The 20,278-nt window shown below is 45.3% G+C and overlaps 1 protein-coding gene across 6 annotated transcripts; it reads right to left on the reverse strand.

The window, feature by feature from the left end:
* Positions 1-9,051: 9,051 nt before the first annotated feature.
* Positions 9,052-18,648, reverse strand: LOC100842999 (serine/threonine-protein kinase prpf4B). Of its 6 annotated transcripts, none has more exons than XR_002960562.1 (15): positions 18,296-18,647; positions 16,927-17,939; positions 16,647-16,828; positions 16,301-16,533; positions 16,142-16,210; positions 15,726-15,798; positions 15,446-15,602; positions 15,068-15,359; positions 14,723-14,837; positions 14,432-14,595; positions 12,748-12,822; positions 12,270-12,660; positions 11,810-11,870; positions 11,072-11,104; positions 9,052-9,466 (listed from the first exon to the last, which is right to left on the reverse strand). XR_002960562.1 is itself a non-coding variant. In XM_003578087.4 (12 exons), exons 1-12 carry the CDS (start codon positions 18,584-18,586, stop codon positions 12,472-12,474), a joined length of 2,853 nt encoding a protein of 950 aa, XP_003578135.1. In that variant the 5' UTR covers positions 18,587-18,647; the 3' UTR covers positions 12,104-12,471. The 6 variants fall into 6 exon arrangements, 1 of the variants encoding a protein (XP_003578135.1); XR_002960561.1 differs by lacking the exon at positions 9,052-9,466 and adding an exon at positions 9,830-10,145; XR_731995.3 differs by lacking the exon at positions 9,052-9,466 and adding an exon at positions 9,841-9,954.
* Positions 18,649-20,278: the final 1,630 nt, after the last annotated feature.

Here is a 20,278-nt window from a genome sequence, read left to right on the forward strand (position 1 = left end):
CGATTTTGAGATACCGTGACCCCGGGTACAAAGTTTAGAGCAGTTTCGGGCCGGTACAAAAAATTCAACGTTTTGGCCGTTTTCGTGGGGTATAGCACGCGTTTTTTTGGTTCCTGGCCGATTTTGAGACATGAACCCGGGTACAACGTTTCGGGGAGTTTCGGGCCGGTCCATAAAATTCACCGTTCTGGCCGATTTCGTGAGCAGCGCACGTTTTTTGGCTTCTCGATCGATTTTGAGAGACCTTGACCCAGGGTACACGGTTTCGGGCAGCCTCGGGCCGGTGCAGAAAATTCACCATTTTGGCCGTTTTTATGTGCTATGCCCACGCTTTTTGGGTTCCCGGCCGATTTTGAGACACCGTGACCCCGGGTACCCGGTTTCGGTCCGTTTAAGGCCGGTGCGGAAAATTCACCGTTTTGGCCGTTTTCGTGGGCTATCCCCACGTTTTTTGGGTTCCCGGTCGATTTTCACGAACCATGACCCTGGTTAAATGGTTTCGGGCACTTTCAGGCCCGTGCATAAAATTCACCGTTTGGTCCCTTTTCATGGGTTAGAGCCCACGTTTTTTGGGTTCCCGGCCGATTTTGAGAGATCGTGACCCCGGGTACATGGTTTCGGTCCGTTTCACGGTTTCGAACAGTTTCGGGCCGGTGCAGAAAAATTTACCGTTTTGGCTGTTTTCGTGGGCTATAGCCCACGTTTTTTGGGTTCCCGGCCGAATTTGATATACCGTGACCCCGGGTACACGGTTTTGGCCGTTTCACGGTTTCGGGCTGTTTTGGGCCGGTCGAGAAAATTGACCGTTTTGGCCGTTTTCGTGGGCTATAGCCCACGTTTTTTGGGTTCCCGGCTGATTTTGAGACACCGTGACCCGGGGTACACGGTTTCGGTCCGTTTCGGGCCGGCGCAAAAAATTCACCATTTTTGCCGTTTTCCTGGGCAATAGCCCACGTTTTTTGGATTCCCGGTTGATTTTCACGAACCATGACCAGGGTACGCGGTTTCGGGCAGTTTCGGGCCGGTGCAAAAAATTCATCGTTTTGGCAGTTTCCGTGGGCTATAGCCCACGTTTTTTGGGTTCCCGCCGATTTTGAGATACCGTGACCACGGGTACAAGGTTTCGGTCCGTTTCGCGATTTCGGACAGTTTCGTGCCGGTGCAGAAAATTTACCGTTTTGGCAGTTCTCGTGGACAATAGCCCACGTTTTTTGGGTTCCCGGTCGATTTTCACGAACAATGACCCCGGGTACACGGTTTCGGGCACTTTCAGCCTCGTGCATAAAATTCAAAGTTTGGGCCCTTTTCAGGGGTTAGAGCACACGTTTTTTCGGATCCGGCCGATTTTGAGAGACCGTGACCCCGGGTACATAATTTTGAGATACCGTGACCACGGGTACAACGTTTCGGGCAGTTGTGGGCCCGAGCAGAAAATAAACCGTTTTGGCCGTTTTACGATTTTGGGGTTCCTCACCGATTTTCACGAACCATGGCCGGGGTTACACGGTTTCGGGCTGTTTCGGGCCGGTCGAGAAAATTCACCGTTTTGGCCGTTTTCGTGGGCTATATCCCACGTTTTTTGAGTTCCCGGCCGATTTTGAGACACCGTGACCCCGGGTACACGGTTTCAGTCCGTCTCAGGCCAGCGCGGAAAACCCACCATTTTGGCCGTTTTCGTGGACAATAGCCCACATTTTTTGGGTTCCCGGTTGATTTTCACGAACCATGACCCGGAGTAGACGGCATCGGGCACTTTCAGGCCCATGCAGAAAATTCACCGTTTGGGCCCTTTTCGTAGGCTATATACCACGTTTTTTGGGTTTCCGGCTGATTTTGAGATACCGTGAACCCGGGTACACGGTTTCGGGCAGTTTCGTTCCGGTGCAGAAAAATCACCATTTGGGCCATTTTCGTGGGCAGTTTCGTTCCGGCACACGTTTTTTGGGTTGCCGGCCGATTTTGACATACCGTGACCGCGGGTACACGGTTTCGAGCAGTTTCGGGCCGGTCCAGAAAATTCAACATTTTGCCCGTTTTCGTGGGCTATAGCACACTTTTTTGGGTTCCTGGACAATTTTGAGATATCGTGGCCCCGGGTACAAAGGTTCGGGCAGTTTTGGGCCGGTGCAAAAAATTCACCGTTTCGACCGACTTCGTGAGATATAGCGCACGTTTTTAAGGTTCCCGGCCGATTTTCACATACCGTGACTGCGGGTACACGGTTTCGAGCAGTTTCGGGCCGGTCCAGAAAATTCAACGTTTTGGCCGTTTAGCACACGTTTTTTGGGTTCCTGGACGATTTTGAGATACCATGACCACGGGTACAACGTTTCGCGCAGTTTCGGTCCGGTGCATAAAATTCACCGTTCTGGGCGATTTCGAGAGCTATAGTGCACTTTTTTTGGGTTCTCGGCCGATTTTGAGAGACCGTGACCCGGGTACACGGTTTCGGGCAGTGTCGGGCCGGTGTAGAAAATTCACCGTTTTGGCCATTTTTATGTGTTATGCCCGCGTTTTTTGGGTTCCCGGCCGATTTTTGGGTTCCCGGCCGATTTTGAGACACCGTGACCCCGGGTACACGGTTTCGGTCCGTTTAAGGCGGTGCGGAAAATTCACCGTTTTGGCGTTTTCGTGGGCAGCCCACGTTTTTTGGGTTCCCGGTCGATTTTCACGAACCATTACCTGGGTTACATGGTTTCGGGCACTTTCAGGCCCGTGCGGAAAATTCACCGTTTGGGCCGTTTTCATGGGTTAGAGCCCACGTTTTTTGGGTTCCCGGCCGATTTTGAGACACCGTGACCCCGGGTACAAGGTTTCGGTCCGTTTCACGGTTTAGGACAGTTTCGGGCCGGTGGAGAAAATTTTACCGTTTTGGCCGTTTTCGTGGGCTATAGCCCACGTTTTTTGGGTTCCCGGCCGATTTTGAGACACCGTGACCCCGGGTACACGGTTTCGGTCCGTTTCGGGCGGACGCAAAAAATTCACCATTTTTGCCATTTTCCTGGGCAATAGCCCACGTTTTTTGGATTCTCGGTTGATTTTCACGAAGCATGACCCGGGTACACGGTTTTGGGCAGTTTCGGGCCGGTGCATAAAATTCATCGTTTTCGCCGTTTTCATGGGCAATAGCCCACTTTTTTTGGTTCCCGGTTGATTTTCACGAACCATGACCCGGGTACACGGTTTCGGGCAGTTTCGGGCGGTGCATAAAATTCATCGTTTTCGGCGTTTTCGTGGGCTATAGCCCATGTTTTTTGGTTTCCCGGGCGATTTTGGGATACCGTGAGCACGGGTACAACGTTTCGGGCAGTTGTGGGCCCGAGCAGAAAATAAACCGTTCTGGCTGTTATACGATTTTGGGGTTCCTCACCGATTTTCACGAACCATGGCCGGGGTTACACGGTTTCGAGCTGTTTCCGGCCGGTCGAGAAAATTCACCGTTTTGGCCGTTTTCGTGGGCTATAGCCCACGTTTTTTGGGTTCCCGGTCGATTTTGAGATACCGAGACCCCGGGTACAAGGTTTCGGTCCGTTTCACGATTTCGGACAGTTTCGGGCCGGTGCAGAAAATTCACCGTCTTGGCCGTTTTCGTGGGGTATAGCACACGTCTTTTGGGTTCCTGGCCGATTTTGAGACACCGTGACCCCGGGTACACCGTTTCAGTCCGTTTCGGGCCGGCGCAAAAAATTCACCGTTTTGGCCGTTTTCGTGGGCAATACCCACGTTTTTTGGGTTCCCGGTCGATTTTGAGATACCGAGACCCCGGGTACAAGGTTTCGGTCCGTTTCGGCCGGAGCAAAAAATTCACGGTTTTGGCCGTTTTCGTGGCCTATAGCCCACGTTTTTCTGGTTCCTGGCCTAATTTGATATTCTGTGACCCCGGGTACACGGTTTTGGCCGTTTCACGGTTTCGATTACTTTCGGGCCGGTGCAGAAAATTCACCGTTTTAGCCGTTTTCGTTGGCAATAGCCCACGTTTTTTGGGTTTCCGGTTGATTTTCACGAACCATGACCCGGAGTACACGGCTTCGGGCACTTTTAGGCCGGTGCAGAAAATTCATCGTTTGGGCCATTTTCGTAGGCTATAGACCACGTCTTTTGGGCTCCCGGCCGATTTTGAGATATCGTGACCCCGGGTATATGTTTTCGGGCAGTTTCGGTCCGGTGCAGAAAATTCACACTTTGGGCCATTTTCGTGGGCTATAGTCCACGATTTTTGGGTTCCCAGCCGATTTTGAGATACCGTGACACCGGGTACAAAGTTTAGAGCAGTTTCGGGCCGGTATAGAAAATTCAACGTTTTGGCCGTTTTCGTGGGGTATAGCACACATTTTTTTGGTTCCTAGCCGATTTTTTCGTGGGGTATAGCCTAAACCCATGAACCCGGGTACAACGTTTCGGGCAGTTTCGGGCCGGTGCATTAAATTCACCGTTCTGGCCGATTTCGTGAGCAGCGCACGTTTTTTGGGTTCTCGGCCGATTTTGAGATACCTTGACCCCGGGTACACGGTTTCGGGCAGTGTCAGGCCGGTGCAGAAAATTCACCATTTAGGCTGTTTTTATGTGCTATGCCCACGCTTTTTGGGTTCCCGGCCGATTTTGAGACACCATGACCCCGTGTACACGGTTTCGGTCCGTTTAAGGCCGGAGCGGAAAATTCACCGTTTTGGTCGTTTTCGTGGGCTATAGCCCACGTTTTTTGGGTTCCCGGTCGATTTTCACGAACCATTACCCGGGTTACATGGTTTCGGGCACTTTCAGGCCCGTGCAGAAAATTCACCGTTTGGGCCCTTTTCATGGGTTAGAGCCCACGTTTTTTGGGTTCCCGGCCGATTTTGAGACACCGTGACCCCGGGTACAAGGTTTCGGTCCGTTTCACGGTTTAGGACTGTTTCGGGCCGGTGGAGAAAAATTTACCGTTTTGGCTGTTTTCGTCGGCTATAGCACACGTTTTTTGGGTTCGCGGCCGATTTTGAGACACCGTGACCCCGGATACACGGTTTCGGTCCGTTTCGGGTGGACGCAAAAAATTCACCATTTTTGCCATTTTCCTGGGCAATAGCCCACGTTTTTTGGATGCTCGGTTGATTTTCATGAACCATGACCAGGGTACACGGTTTCGGGCAGTTTCGGGCCGGTCCATAAAATTCATCGTTTTCGCCGTTTTCGTGGGCAATAGCCCACTATTTTGGGTTCCCGGTTGATTTTCACGAACCATGACCCGGGTACACGGCTTCGGGCACTTTCAGGCCGGTGCAGAAAATTCATCGTTTGGGCCCTTTTCGTAGGCCCTAGACCACGTTTTTTGGGTTCCCGGCCGATTTTGAAATACCGTGACCCCGGGTACACGGTTTCAGGCATTTTCGGTCCGATGCAGAAAATTCACCATTTGGCCCATTTTCTTGGGCTATAGTCCACGATTTTTGGGTTCCTAACCAATTTTCAGATACCGTAACCCCGGGTACAAAGTTTAGAGCAGTTTCGGGCCGCTACAGAAAATTCAACGTTTTGGCCGTTTTCGTGGGGTATAGGACACGTTTTTTGGGTTCCTGGCCGATTTTGAGATACCCTGACCCCGGGTACAACGTTTCGGGTAGTTTCGGTCCGGTGCAAAAAAATTCACCGTTTTTGCCGTTTTCGGGGGCAATAGCCCACGTTTTTTGGGTTCCCGGTTGATTTTCACGAACCATGACCCGGGTACACGGTTTCGGGCAGTTCGGGCCGGTGCATAAAATTCATCGTTTTGGCCGTTTTCGTGTGCTATAGCCCACGTTTTTTGGTTTCCCGGGCGATTTTGAGATACCGTGTCCCGAGGTAAAATGTTTCAGGCAGTTGTGGGCCGGAGCAAAAATTAAACCGTTTTGGCCGTTTTACGTTTTTTAGGTTCCCGACCGATTTTCGCGAACCATGGCCGGGGTTACACGGTTTCGGGAGGTTTCGGGCCGGTGGAGAAAATTCACCGTTTTGGCCGTTTTCGTGGGCTATATCCCTCTTTTTTTGGGTTCCCAGCCGATTTTGAGATACCGTGACCCCGGGTACACGGTTTGGGGCAGTTTCAGGCCGGTGCGGAAAATTCACCGTTTGGGCCCTTTTCATAGGCTATAGCCCACGGTTTTTGGGTTCCTCGGCGATTTTCACGAACCATGATCCCGGATACACGGTTTCGGGCACTTTCAGGCCGGTGCATAAAATTCACCGTTTGGACCCTTTTCATGGGCAATAGCCCACGGTTTTTGGGTTCCTGGCCGATTTTGAGATACCGTGACCCCGGGTACATGGTTTGGGGCAGTTTCAGGCCGGTGCGGAAAATTCACCGTTTTGGCCGTTTTCGTGGGCTATAGCCCACGTTTTTTGGGTTCCCGGCCGATTTTGAGATAGCATGACCCCGGGTACACGGTTTCGGTCTGTTTCAGGCCGGCGCAGAAAATTCTCCGTTTTGGCCGTTTTCGTGGATAATGGCCCACGTGTTTTGGGTTCCCGGTCGATTTTCACGAACCATAACCCGCGATACACGGTTTCGGGCACTTTCAGGCCCGTGCATAAAATTCATCGTTTGGGCCCTTTTCATGGGTTATAGCCCACGTTTTTTGGGTTCCGGACCGATTTCACTGGTTCGGGCAATTTTGGACCCATGCAGAAAATTCACCGTTTTAACCGATTTCATGGGAATAGCCCACGTTTTTTTTAATCCGGGCCGATTTTGCGATGCCGTGACCCCGGGTACAAAGTCGTGCAACTTCGTGCCGGTGCAGAAAATTTACCGTTTTGGCCGTTTCTCTTGTTATATATAACACGTTTTTTGGGTTCCCAACAGATTTTCAGATGTCGTGGCACTGTATACACATTTTCGGACAGTTTCGCACCGGTGCAAAAATTTCACCATTTTGGCCATTTTCTTGGGCTATAGCCCGCGATTTTTGGGTTCCGGCTGATTTCTCGGTACCATGACCCGGGTACACAGTTTTGGGCAGTTTCATAACGGTGCAGAATATTCACCGTTTTAGCCGTTTTCGTGAGCTATAAACTACATTTTTTTAGTTCACAGCCGATTATTTAGTTACCGTAATTGATGGCGAATTCAAAGCAATGGTATATTTGTACTACATGCAAATTTTGAGTAGCAGATTTGGCACCGAAAAATTCTTAGTTGCATTTGGTCATCCGAGCAAATTTTGTAACTAGGTGGATATTTCGACCTCTCAGGGTAATGGTATATTTGTCCGTCCGGTGAGACAACTCGGAAGGACACAACTTGGTAGGCTAGGTAGGGAAGCCAGTAGGTTGCCTATTTTACTACCACTCTTCCTCGCCGGAATGCTGGCAAAATGAAACGATCACACACATAGCGTGGCATTTAAGGGCTGAAGAATCACATCCTAGTTGTAGGTCGATCAAACAATCGGGTGCGGTCAAAACAAAGTATAGCAGATAGCAAGCACGTGCTCTACTTCCGATGGCCACCCCTACGACGACGCCATCAATCAAGCAAACTTAGGTGTGGTCCGAGTTAGGCGTGTGGAGAGACGTTCATTCGGTTGTCGTAAGACGTTGGTCATTGTCTATGATCATAATATAATCATAAAACGATACACGCAAGCAGCAAATTCAAAAGTTAGGTGCCGTTCAATTCCATATTTCTGGTCCAGAATTATGGATGGCAATGGGTACCCGAAACCCGATTACCCGACAGGTCTAGACCCGATTAGCAGCGGGTCTGGGAAAATCAGACCCACGGGTCTATAAATGGGAAAGTTTCGGACCCGTCGGTCTAATGGGTCCGGGTATGGTAGTGTCTTACCCGAACCCAGAAACCAGGTTCAGCATGTCAAAAATGCATTGAGTTACTCAAATTCAGCCCAGCACAATAGATAAGCCCAGTCCTAACTCCCGGTCAAACTAAAAACCCTAACCTCCCGATCCCATCCAAACTCCACGAGAAGCAACTCCCTTCGTTCTCCTCCTCCCCACGACAGCACCGCCCCCTGTTCTCTTCCTCTCGCAGTCTCGCGTCTATCCCCAGCAGGGCTCCCCAGTCCCTAATTCCGCCCTCTGCCGCCAGCCAGCCAACCACGGGCCCGCAGCCAGCTGCTGTGCTGCCATCTCCTTCGCCGATTGCTCCGCTTCCCCAAGTCCCCAACTCCCCATCCACCTCCGGCCCAGCCGTGGACACCTAATATAAGCTGCTGTGATAGTGATGGATGTACGATGATGCTTGTGTGTTATGCCCTGTGCCGTTCTATTAGCACCTGATGCTTGCAGCTTTTCTTTTCGATTTGTTATTTATGTTCCTCTCCTGATTTTAATCTCGACTGATTTGAGGCTTTGAACCTTAGGGCCCGTTTGCATCTTATATTTTTAATTCTCGTCTGAATTGCTATTGTTGTGGTGAAGACTGAAGTGCTTATTGCTAGACTGTTGAACCGGGTCAGGTATACCCGCGGGTTCTTGAGACCCACGTCGGGTCTGGGTCTGGAAAAAATTTAGACCCAGGTCCGGGTTCGGGTCGCAAGGCGAGTGGCCGGGTCCGGGTCTCGTATGGCTGGCTGGACCCAGCCCCGAACCTGCCGGATCCAGAATAGGCCGATGAAGACACAAACCAGGAGTAAATAAGCTCGCCAGCTTTCCCCTGAAAACAAGTACAATGCACAAACTACCGTGCCCTCAGATCGTCATCATTGCATCAGTTAAAATGACGAAAATTTACCGGTTGCACAAGTGTATTTTTCCTCACTACCATAAGCAGCTTACTATAAATTCGTTACGGATTAGCGTCAGGCACCAAAGAATTAATGGTCCACATAAATTTCATCCTATCACAGGAGATGTACATGTACTGGTATCAGATGATGACCTGGATTTTTCTTTTCTGACAGAATAAGATGACTTGGATAACACTTAAGGGAGAGATAAAACAAGTAATGACAAGTAAAACATATTCATACAATCCCCCCAAATTAAAATTTTCTTTGTTCCATCAAAACAGGACAGACACCCAACCAGTCAAAAAGGTAAGACCATTGTTCTTTCAAGGTCTCCAGATTGTCAAAAATATTGTACCCACCCAGCCAGAAACAATCAAGACTTAAACAGTTTAAAACCCAGCTTACTCTGAGCATGGGTAGGGGCTACAACGTTTGGAACAAGCTTGCTGCCATTCGTTCTTAGACTTTAGAACACAATCTGATCCCACGATGTAAGTCAAATTCTCTTTCACTAGCTAGAAATCTCAAACCTAACTACATGTGTACAGCCATATTAACTAAATACGGCAGGAGCAATGAAATATGTTTTACCAATAAAAAAACGCAAACTTTGTGTTCCAAGATACTGGGGAAATAGATCCACAGTATGCACAAGTTGACCAATATCCTTGGTTTTCACAATTTACTTGATATTTATGAGTGTACCTTGTGTGCAACGCAAGGCATGCCTCATAGCTGGATGACAACTTACAGCTTTCTGCATTCTGAAAATTGTTTTGACGCTGGAATTATGTCAGGCACCATTCTACTGATGTTACGAAACATAAATTGTTTAGCTCTACTAACTTTCTGCGCTATCCAAAAGGTCATATCAAGGTAACAAATAAATATAACATTTCTTTTTAGAAAGGAATAAACGGACGGATACAAATAATAATATATATAATGACAAGCGACTTTCTTGTCTATTTGAAAAGGTAAACCTGTGTAACTATGGACATTTTAAGCTTTTGTTAAGCTTGCAAAATGTCTTTTCACAGGAAAGAATAGGAGGAATCTGATATGTTAGAATATTCAAATAATTCCAATGTTCGAAATAATGAAGAACAGTTAGTAGCGCCACCGAATTTGAAAATGATAACAAAAACTTGCTTAACAAAAAAAAGTAGCTTCGAAGTTTTTTTATTTTGTTTTCTGAATTACATCAAGGAACAGAAGCCACAATAATCCGATATCTAAATTTGGCTAGTTCCTGAAAAAAAATGTGGCTAGCGGTTTCAGAATCAAGCTGTTTAGACCATGTATCCTTAAGTACAGCTTGATATCAAAAAATTTAAAATGCTGCTGCAAAATATAGCATTTTACTGAACTGGAACCAACTAGATGCAAGTGCAGAACCGACCAATGCAGAATATCAGGTGAGAAGTTATCATTTGCATAAACCTTTTACGCCCAGCCAAAAGTTAAGGTCATGTTAGCAGAACATTAATATCAGATAAATGTAATAACTTAACTACAACATCAATAATTAAATAATCGTTCGCCACTGCCAAAATAATTCAAATGGCAGTGAACAATTTAAACAACAGAAAGAAAAAAAAGCTATGTATAGTATGATTCTGTAAAGCACAAAATCCAAAAGAAGGGCAACAATTTTTAAGTACTAGGTCATATATCCAACGTCAAGTTATCTTCGTATTGGAAGAGAAGAAAACTGTGGAAGTTTACATCCATTTATGATATAAGACAATTTATCTAACAACTATCTTGATATGGGAAGAGAAGAAAACATAGAACGTTTACATTCATCTATGATAAGACAAGATTTTATCTAACAGCATGTTTATCTTCTAAATGAATATATTGCTTAAGTACTTCAGGATGTGGCATTTAGCCTTAAGGCGAACATTGAGTCATTGACAAATGCGTTTGAAGGCATCAACTGAATGGAAATAAAAGCAGCAGCTTCAGGGTGCACTTCCAGATTTTCACGTAATAAATGTGCATACATTTTTTTTTAGCTACACTGCTAAGTTTCTCCAACTTTTCACTTGCTTCATTACACAATGAGATAGCGCCAAATACCAAAGGAGTTACATAACCTAATAATACGGAGCGTTTCTGAAGAGTGAAAGCACTCAGTAAGAACGTCATGTGTGAAGCACTAAAGTTCTCATAAGATATTACCTACCAATTAACTCTGCTTCGTTATCCCTCAAAAAAAAAACTCTGGTTCGTTAAAATACTTAACAGAATCCTGTAATGAAGATTAGAGAACACCCTAGACATACACATAAAAAAAGGTTGTTCATAGAGAGAGGACATTTAAGAACGAACTAAGACATATCTAGGAAGTTCAAAGAGGTTACCACATGACAAGTGTAACCGGTGCATCCAGGAATCTTCATCCCAGGGCCGCGATGCATAAAAGGAAAGGTAAAACTTTCAATTGGTATTCCACATGGTATGATGCAGGTACATAATAACAATAAAAAGGGAAGAAAGGCTTTCTTAGAAACAAAACTAACAGAAACAAAATAAACATCACATCAGTTCACACAAAATATCAAAATGGCGATAGTAGAGTCGACTTTCTCAGTCTACCCAAAAATACTAAAATATATCCATAACTTCAATAATACAAAAGAAAAAGAAATTACATGGTAGATTTGTTTGTATTTTAATTTAATCACTCCGCATACCTTTTCCGCCATCCACTAACCCTACAGGAGGAGAAAGGTGACAAATGGCAAAATGTGAGAGCGAAAAGGGTTATACATTTTGTCGCTAAAAATCATTGTACAGTAACCATCCTAAATAGAGAGAGAAAAAATATAATCAAACAGCTATTAAGAGACCAGATGACCAACAAGTGAATATTCAGTATTAACAAAATTTCAATGTAGTTTCCCCCAAAAAAAATCAATGTTCTATACCTACGTATTAAGAGACTAGATGACCAACAATCAAACAGATAGCTATTATATCTACGCATGACTTATCTAACCAACTTAAACGCAGAATCATCAGTTTCCCAAAGAACAAGAAAAAACAATAACATTACATAGGTTAAAACACACAAGTCACCCAGATTTCAACCAGGGTACCTTCTTATGTAGGCCCTTAAGGATATAAAATGTGCACGCAGCAGAGGTCCTGGCAGAAACCCTGAATGAAAAGAAGAATTAGATCTTAAACTACAAATACAAATGTACACGTAAATTAACAGCAAAAGGCCTGTTTTAGTATTAAACAAAGGAACTTGTCAAGCAGTGAGAACATCCGGTGCATTGCACCTCCAGATAAGTAAATGCCTGAGCCAAGCATGAAAACAGTGAAATTTAAACATCAGCAGTGCTTGGCAGCACAAAGAGAAGTGTGCTTGATCCATAGACGTATCATGTGCAAAGATTTGCTCACCCCAGTTATTAAAAATACATAGAACCTTGGTTTTCACACAAGTCAGCACAATTGTTAAGTGAAGTTAACCACAATTTCATCTATATATTGTAAATCCAGAAGAAAATGCATACAGGGAATGAAATGCCAACCGGCCAGTTGTCTTACAAGCAACAGAACATATCCAAATGACAAGTGAATGCAGCAAGGCCTGTAAGACAGCCATCTCTTCAGCAATCCCATGCTTCATCCATGTACTCGGATCTCATAGCTCCAAGGAGTCCAGGACACAAGATAGAAATGCCGATGATTAGACAGGAGGAACCCAAATTGTAGTTTACAATGTCAAGAGGAATCAACATCTTATTTTTCACTTGCCAGTGATAAATGGATGGCTAAGTGCCTGTGACACGGTTATCCTCTTATCTGGATCTAAGACAAATATTTTTTCAAGAAGATCTTTAAAATTGGAGAGCATTTTTGGGTCCTCGCCAGCAAAGTTTGAAATCAAAGAACCCATATCCTTTGGTTTAATATTGAGAATCAACCTCCTCACAGGCTGCAAAAAAAACAATAAATTAGGAACTTGGAGTGCTTTTAAATATATATAGTACATATAATAAACAAAATATGGTTGCATAGACACCTTTTTTGTCACAGGATCTTCATCGATAGCGTTAAAATTGAGATCTTGGTCGAAGTGTTGCATCGTGAACGCACCCTGTATAATTAGGAACATAACTTTAGAAAAATAATTACATATTCACCTGAAGTCGAACAGGGTTACAGTAGTTTGTAGGCTTGCAGCTGTAAAGTTAATAAAGAATATATATCTATATCTATCTATACCTATCCAAAAAATGTGTAACGTTCCCTTCACCCCCACCTTAGTCGGCATCCCCCTTTGTCAAACCCCCACTTCTTCCGCCGTCGTCGTAGCTTTTCGACACCCCCACACTTCATCATACCCCTTCGACACCTATCCCTTTCCCTTCGTCATACACCTTCCACGCCTAAATCTAAAAGCTTTGTCAAAGCTGGAATCCTCCTGCCACTCTTGCCTGCTGCCCCAACACGCCTGCCTGGCCTGCCACCACGCCACACGCCGCCCAGCAGCCTCGATGCATCCCTTCCTTGCACCGCCGCCTACCTGCAGCGGCAATCTCCTCGAATCCCTGCAGCCTCTCGGGGTCATCACAGGTCGTCAGCGTTGCAGACGGGGTCGCCACTTGCAACCTTGGTTCATTGATTTGGTTGTGAGGAATTGGGATTTTGATTTCCTGATTGGGATTGGGTTTGGGTGTGGGTGGGTGGGGGTGGGGACCCATCAGTCCATCGATCCATGTGTGAGGAGGCCGGCGGCTACGATTACGGCTTCCTCCGTGGCGGTGGCAGGAGTGGGGAGTATGCGAGGGTCTCTGGACATGAGATGGATATATGTCTTACTACATAAAAACACAGTAGGAAGCTTTTGAAGAATTCATCTATAGACATCTAATTGAAACTCAGAGAGCATCTAAGAGCCTCATCCGGTCCTCATTCTTTTTTTTAATCTCATCCCTTTATTTAAGCACATAAGTTCAGTTTGTATTGCTAAAGGTGGCTACAAGTTGCACTTATATTTTCCTCACTTTCTGATCCTTAGGTCTTGTGAGAGAAGCGGTTGTGGATGAGATGAAATAATTGGTCTGGAGAACATGTGTGACACCTAAATGAAATTACCTGCTTATTATCCTGCTTGTCAATATGGTGATGTAATGGCTCCAGGCAACGCTTGGATGAATAAGTGCAAGCATATGAGGTTTAGAACTGATGTGTCGTTCTGGTATAGTTTGGATTGCATGGCTATGTTGCTGAGATGTTTGAGATCAGGGAACCAAATAAGCTTTGGGCAGCTGGCATGACAATATGGCATATGGTGTACACTAATTCACTACTTAATAGATATTGGTAGCAGATCAAAATGAGCAATTAGGAAACAACACTGGTTGGTAGCATGAGGACGGGTTTGATAGCATGATGTGATAGGACAGACATGAGTACTTCTGAGAAGATATAATTCCGATCTTGTTTTGCTACCTGAAAACTGTCTTAGCCTGTGCGACCACATGTAAAAATCCTGCATAGTAGAACTCCTTGATTTCGTGGATGACTAAAGTTGGCATGAAGCTAAATGGTACAAAATCCAAATCAGAATGGAATTTTAAGATTTTAAGTAGTGCAATTTTCTGTTTTTTTTTCTTGTGAGTACAAAATAGCCTATTTTGTTAATCAGTTGCAATGCACGGGCATCGGCTAGTAATTATGTAAAGTTCATAAAAAATTCTAACCTTCCGGAGCATCTTCTTAGGGAAGGGGCCCTTCAGTTCCATATGAAGCCGAAGCATGTCGTTATTTGTTGCACCTGGAAATAAGACCTTTCCGGTAGAAAGCTCATATAGACAACAGCCAACTGACCAGATGTCCAATGGGTGATCATAGGGCAGACCAAGAACTGCATGAAAAGTAACTTATTAGAGGTAAGATACATTTTAAATAGAGCACACATATGGAGACAGCCTGTGAGTAGAAAGAGTATCAACCAAACATAGCAAAACAAGGAGCAAGAAGAAAAAACTCACTGATCTCAGGCGCCCGATAAAAACGGCTGACAAGATAAGGCGTGACCTCATTCATTCCAGCAAGCATAGCATTGCCAAAATCACATAGCTTCAGGACATTCTTAGCATCATTCACCTAAAACACAAGCAAATGATACAATTAAAAGGATGTCTACTTGATAATTGTACAATAATGAATGGATGCTCCACACTCAAAGGATATAAGAAGGTGACCATGACCTAACACCATATTTGTAACTTTTTGCCTAACTAGTGGATATAAAATATGTTCCATGTGACCAAATTCGAAACTACAAAAGAAAATACAGTGAAGTGAAAAAATATATGCAAAGGATGACACCATACCAGCATATTATCTGGCTTTATATCGCAGTGCAGAACTTTGCAGTTCTTCAGGTGCTTCAACGCGATGAAAAGCTGCTTTGAATATGCCCTCACAGCAGTCAGTTTAAGCCCAATATTACGACCAAATTTCTTTAGTACCTCACGGAGATTCATATTTAAAGATTCAAAAACTAAGCAAAGATGGTTCCGGTACATGAAACTAGAAATAAACCGCACGCAGTGGCGTCTGTCCTCACGATCCGCACTTGCCAGTTTTTCTAATATTGAAACCTCTTGCTTACCAGCCTTGTACCTGTCAAACAAAATATTGAATTAAAGCCTAGCAAAAGAGACGAATTAAAAGGCCATCTTTCATTCTCTTAGGGTAGCTTAACTCACATTGTCTCGTTCTTGCGAATAATTTTAATAGCAACTACTTCAGGGTCATCTTTCCCGGCTTTAAGATCTTTTGCCCGGACGACTGTAGAGAACACCCCCTTCCCATGTGCGGCTGTAATTTCATAACGGCCATCCAACAATTCCCCAAATCGATGAGCTGTAAAAAGTTGCAAAAGGTTATGCAAAAAGAAATATATGAAAGGTACAGGAAGAGAGTTTGGGCACATTAACAAACAAAGAAACTAGAAGGGAAATGTCAGTTTAATATAGCAGAACTTACTATAGTATCCCTCAGGATCATCCCAATTGTCGTGAAGAGCATTTTTCTCAATACACAAGCCATCATCCTTATCCTGCGCAACAAATGAACTGAGATTGAATAAGCAGAATAAGGGTCTTTTTATCTAACACTGGGAAAATATATTTCATCTTCAAAGTTCAACCAGATGGCATGTGACACAAAAAAATAAGTTATCTCTTTTTCCATGACTTTTTTAATCGGACAGTAAAGTGTTTTTCGATGATTTTTGTGTTCACATTTTGAAACAAATCTCACAAGTAATACAACTTGAATGCTGAGAATAAATAAGATTTTAGTAATTGTTACAACTTACAAGCATATTGTAGATGAAGCACACTTGATCACTAGTGACCTAAATTAGAGCACTAAGGTAGCAGAAAGAATAAGAACTGTACCAATTTTCGAAATCCTGGAGGTGATTCTCCGAAAATATCATCACAAAACATATCCGCTGATCTCTCGCTCTGAAAATTTAAAAGGGTCAACATAAATATTCTGCTAGGTACAATTTTGCATAAAATCTATAGCTGGATAGGATAAGAGAACAAAAATACCTTTGGAGTACCCTCTCCAAGGCCTGAAACAGCTGTTGTCCTCTCATTACCCAATGCATCCGCATGGGCTACAGCAGCATCACAGGCAGGAGACTTGCCCACAGTGAAGTCCGCTTCACCAACAAATGCATCTGAAGAATCTTGCTTGTTTTCAGCTTCCTCGTTGTCCACAGAAATGCTATCATTATCATCTTTCACATCTACAGTCTCACCTCGATCCAATGTTCTTACTTCTGTGCAATAAACGGTACATTTGTCACTAAAAAGTAAGACGAATTGAACTAGTACATGCATATTATTATGTCATGAATACGTCGTTTCAAATTTAATTAGCTGGTCAAATTACCTTCATCAGCGTTTCTAGATACAGATTCCAGTTGCTGCTTCTGCAATTGTTGCTGCCTGTATTTTGCCAAAATAGCTTCTTTCCTCCTCCTCGCTTCCTCCTTAATTTTTTCAGGGTCCTCTTCTTCCTGCATGGCCAATTGTTGCTCAATTTTCTCTTGATACTCTTCTTCGTCTTCCTCCCTAACACCATCAGGACAGAAGTAAATATAAAGTGCCAGAAAATAAAAAAAACAAAGAGAGGAGAAGTATGGCAGATCATCATATGAAAGACGTCTTACTTGAAAGAATTTTCCTTCATTCCCCTAGATCTCTGGCTTCTACTGTCAGAATCTCTACCTTTCTCCCCGGATCTTGGCCTACCTTTATGAACATCAGACGTGCTGTATTTTGAGCGTGAAGAATCCATCTGCCTATCAATATTGCTAACTCTGTCCTTCCGTTCTCCAGCTCCAGTTCTACGAGTTTCACTTTCCATATCCCTATGCCTCCCCCTGTCTCTATCCTCTCGCACTTTATCCTTTTCATTACCAGTACCAACCATGTTGTATTCCTTATAACGATCTGTACTTGATTCCCTTCTCCCGTGGTCTTTATGCCTTGAACTACCACTCCGTCTTTCCCTCTCCCTGCTTTCATCACGAGTGTGGTGTGCACTTTCCCTTCGTTCAGGTCTACTATAACTGCTGCTCCTTTCTCTGTGCCTACGATCAACATTGTCTCTATCTACAACGTTGCTGCTGTGCCTCCTTTCATCCCTATATCTTTCTCTGCCGTCACGCCTGTCACCATGTCCTTCGTGAACAGTACGACTGCTGCTCCTGTGTTTCTCATCCTGCCTTACCCTAGTCGCATGCCTACCAAAACCATTCCTATCACTGTTATCACGATCAGAATCATCCCTTGGACTTGCCCGTGAACCATTAGCTTCGGCATCAGCTTCTCCAGCCCTTGAGTGATTCCTAGCATGAACTTCAGTGTGGTGCCTCGAGGAAGGAGATCTTTTGGTGTGATCTTTCGGATGAGAATCTTTAGAAGGCGTAGTTTGATGCTCATCTTTGTGCCTTCTTCCCTTGTCCCTTGTCGGTTCTGGAGATTTTGACACCCTTTGACTTTGTCCATATCCTTTGGCATTCTCTGCATCGCTTGAAAAGATACCTCCACTTTCAGACTCACGAGCAGCGTGATTTGACTCGCGTTCGTCTTTGGAGGGTGAATGACTAGACAGCCGCAAAGCATGCAGCTTGGTTGCATCAATGGTTGAGTTGGTATCAGCATGATTACCAAAGAGATCCTGCATTTAAAAATAATATCAAACAGTAAGTAGATTTCCGGATTAGGCAGCAGCAGCAGCATGGAGAAAGCACAGAAGAAAAACTACATACTATTTTTCCTCTCTCTCGAGTCGTTTCTTCCAAGTCATTCAAGAAATTGTTAGTTACACTAGCCCTCGTTGCTCTGGATAGGATTTTCAAATCTACTTTACAGCACAACAGTGTGTCGCGACCTGAACAATCGAAGCGTACTAATATGGATTGCCTTCCTAAATTAAGAGGGCACACATGGATAATTAGCGCAAACTCTGAATCAGGTCTGTAAACAGCAACTGCGGGTGGGTTGGAGAGACTGGGAGAAAGATTGGGGACAGACCGGAGCAGAGGCGGAATCGTTCTTGGCGTGGGTGTCGACATCCATAGCGGCGGCGGCGGCGGCGCTGCCGTCGTCCAGTATCTCTCCCTCCTCCACGTCTTCGTCGGCCGTCGCTGGTAGCGGGGGCTCGTCATCCTCCACGTGACGGTGGCGGTGCGAGCGGTGGCGGTGGTGGTGGCGGTGGTGCCTGCGGCGCTTCGGGGAGGCGTCGGGGTCGGCGTCGTCGTGCGAGCGGCGGCGGTGCTTGGCGGGGGAGGAGGTGGGCGGCGACGGCGAGGGTTCTCCGGCCATCTCGAGGGTAGGGTTAGGGTTTGCGGCGCGAGGCGAGGCGGGCCGGCGACTAGAGAAAGGATGCCGATGCGCTTCGTATTGCTAGGAGGACTACTTTATTATTGCCAACAGCTGATACTGACGGGATGGCCCCTCCACGTTTCCCAATCCACTCGGACTCTATTCAGAGTCTATTTCAGTCAATCTTTTTAGTAAGTACGGAGTATAAAAAAAATCTTTGATAAAAAACTTTTAAAATTATTTTCTAGCGAAAATGTAATTAATTGCCGCAGCGAGCACACAAAAGTCCCATATATATATAGTCAACCCCATGATCATAATCAAAAGGGGGAAACGTTAGCCTCCTTCTTTCTTGTTAACATCTGCCTCCAACACCACAACGTGGCATCGAGGTGGCCATGCCTACCGCCGAAATCTCCGGCATGGTCAGCAACCGCAGAAGAAAGGAGGTAGTGGTGGCTATATAGGGTCTTTTTTTAGTGCGGACTTGAAGTGCTTTTGTGACCGAGTTGAAACTTGTGATTCATATGGCGGGTAGTTTTTTTTAATAAATTGAGTCAAGGTTTATTGAATTCCAGTGAGACGTGGTTTTAATTTTATTTTTAGTGGGAGAAATACCCATGAATTGTTAGTGGAAATTTCATTCAATTCAGCTAAGCTTTGCGGTTTAATTGATAGTTTCCCAGATACCCATGAAATGTTAGTAGAAATTTCATTCAATTCAGCTGGCTCAGGACCTCCACCTTCTCGTCCTGAGACGCTTTCGGAAGACACGCACGGTCTGTGAGGCCTTCACAGATAGGCGTTGGATCCGTGATATCCACGAGCTATTGGGCCGATGGCTCTTTTGCAATACATTAAAATTTGGAGAAGGATCCGCGCCGTTCACCTCTTGGAGTCGGTTGATGTCCTTTCCTAGAGATTCCAGTACTCATCCAAGTCGTGCTACCGGGCCTGGAAGCTGAACTAGAAATGTTTGTTCCCACCACGGGTGAAATTCTTTATATGGTTGCCATGTCAGGATTGTTGCTGGACTGCTGAGAGGCGGGCAGGTCACGGTTTGACCCACGCGTCGCTTGCCGTGTGACCAGACCTTGGATACAATGAACCACCTCCTCGTGGACTGTCCGTTCTCCCGCGTCCTATGGCATGAGGTACTCTAGTGGATTCATTCCAGCTGTGTCCCGCCAACTGTCGACGATTCTTTTGCAGGTTGGTGGCAGGAGTCCATCAGCTCTTCCCCTCCCACCGCACGGAAGGGTGCCGCGTTTCTGGTCATGCTTACGGCGTGGTCAATCTGGAAGCATCACAATGCCGCTGTCTTCGACAATGCAATCCCCAACTTCACCTCCCTTCTTGACCTGATCAAGACTGATGCCAAGAGTCGGGCGAGTGTGGGCGTTGCAGGCCTCCGAGCATTATTGCCGGCAAACCCTATTTAGGCGTGTCGCGTTGTAATTCGGGGTGTGGCCCTCTGTGATCTTGTACATAAAGTTGTTTCTATCAATGCATGGAGACGCAAAGCTTTTGTGTTTTCTCGAGAACAAAATGTCTAGCCCTTTTTATGAAAGCTCCAAGTGGTTACTTAAACATCCTATGCAATTTAGTTGAAAGTTTTGGGATCATTTGATGGTTAGTTTGAAGTTCTGAATGCAGGATTATTTGAATGCCTTGATGTTTGATTGGAAGTTG

Source organism: Brachypodium distachyon, chromosome 4, assembly GCF_000005505.3.
Source record: "Brachypodium distachyon strain Bd21 chromosome 4, Brachypodium_distachyon_v3.0, whole genome shotgun sequence".
NCBI lineage: Eukaryota > Viridiplantae > Streptophyta > Magnoliopsida > Poales > Poaceae > Brachypodium > Brachypodium distachyon.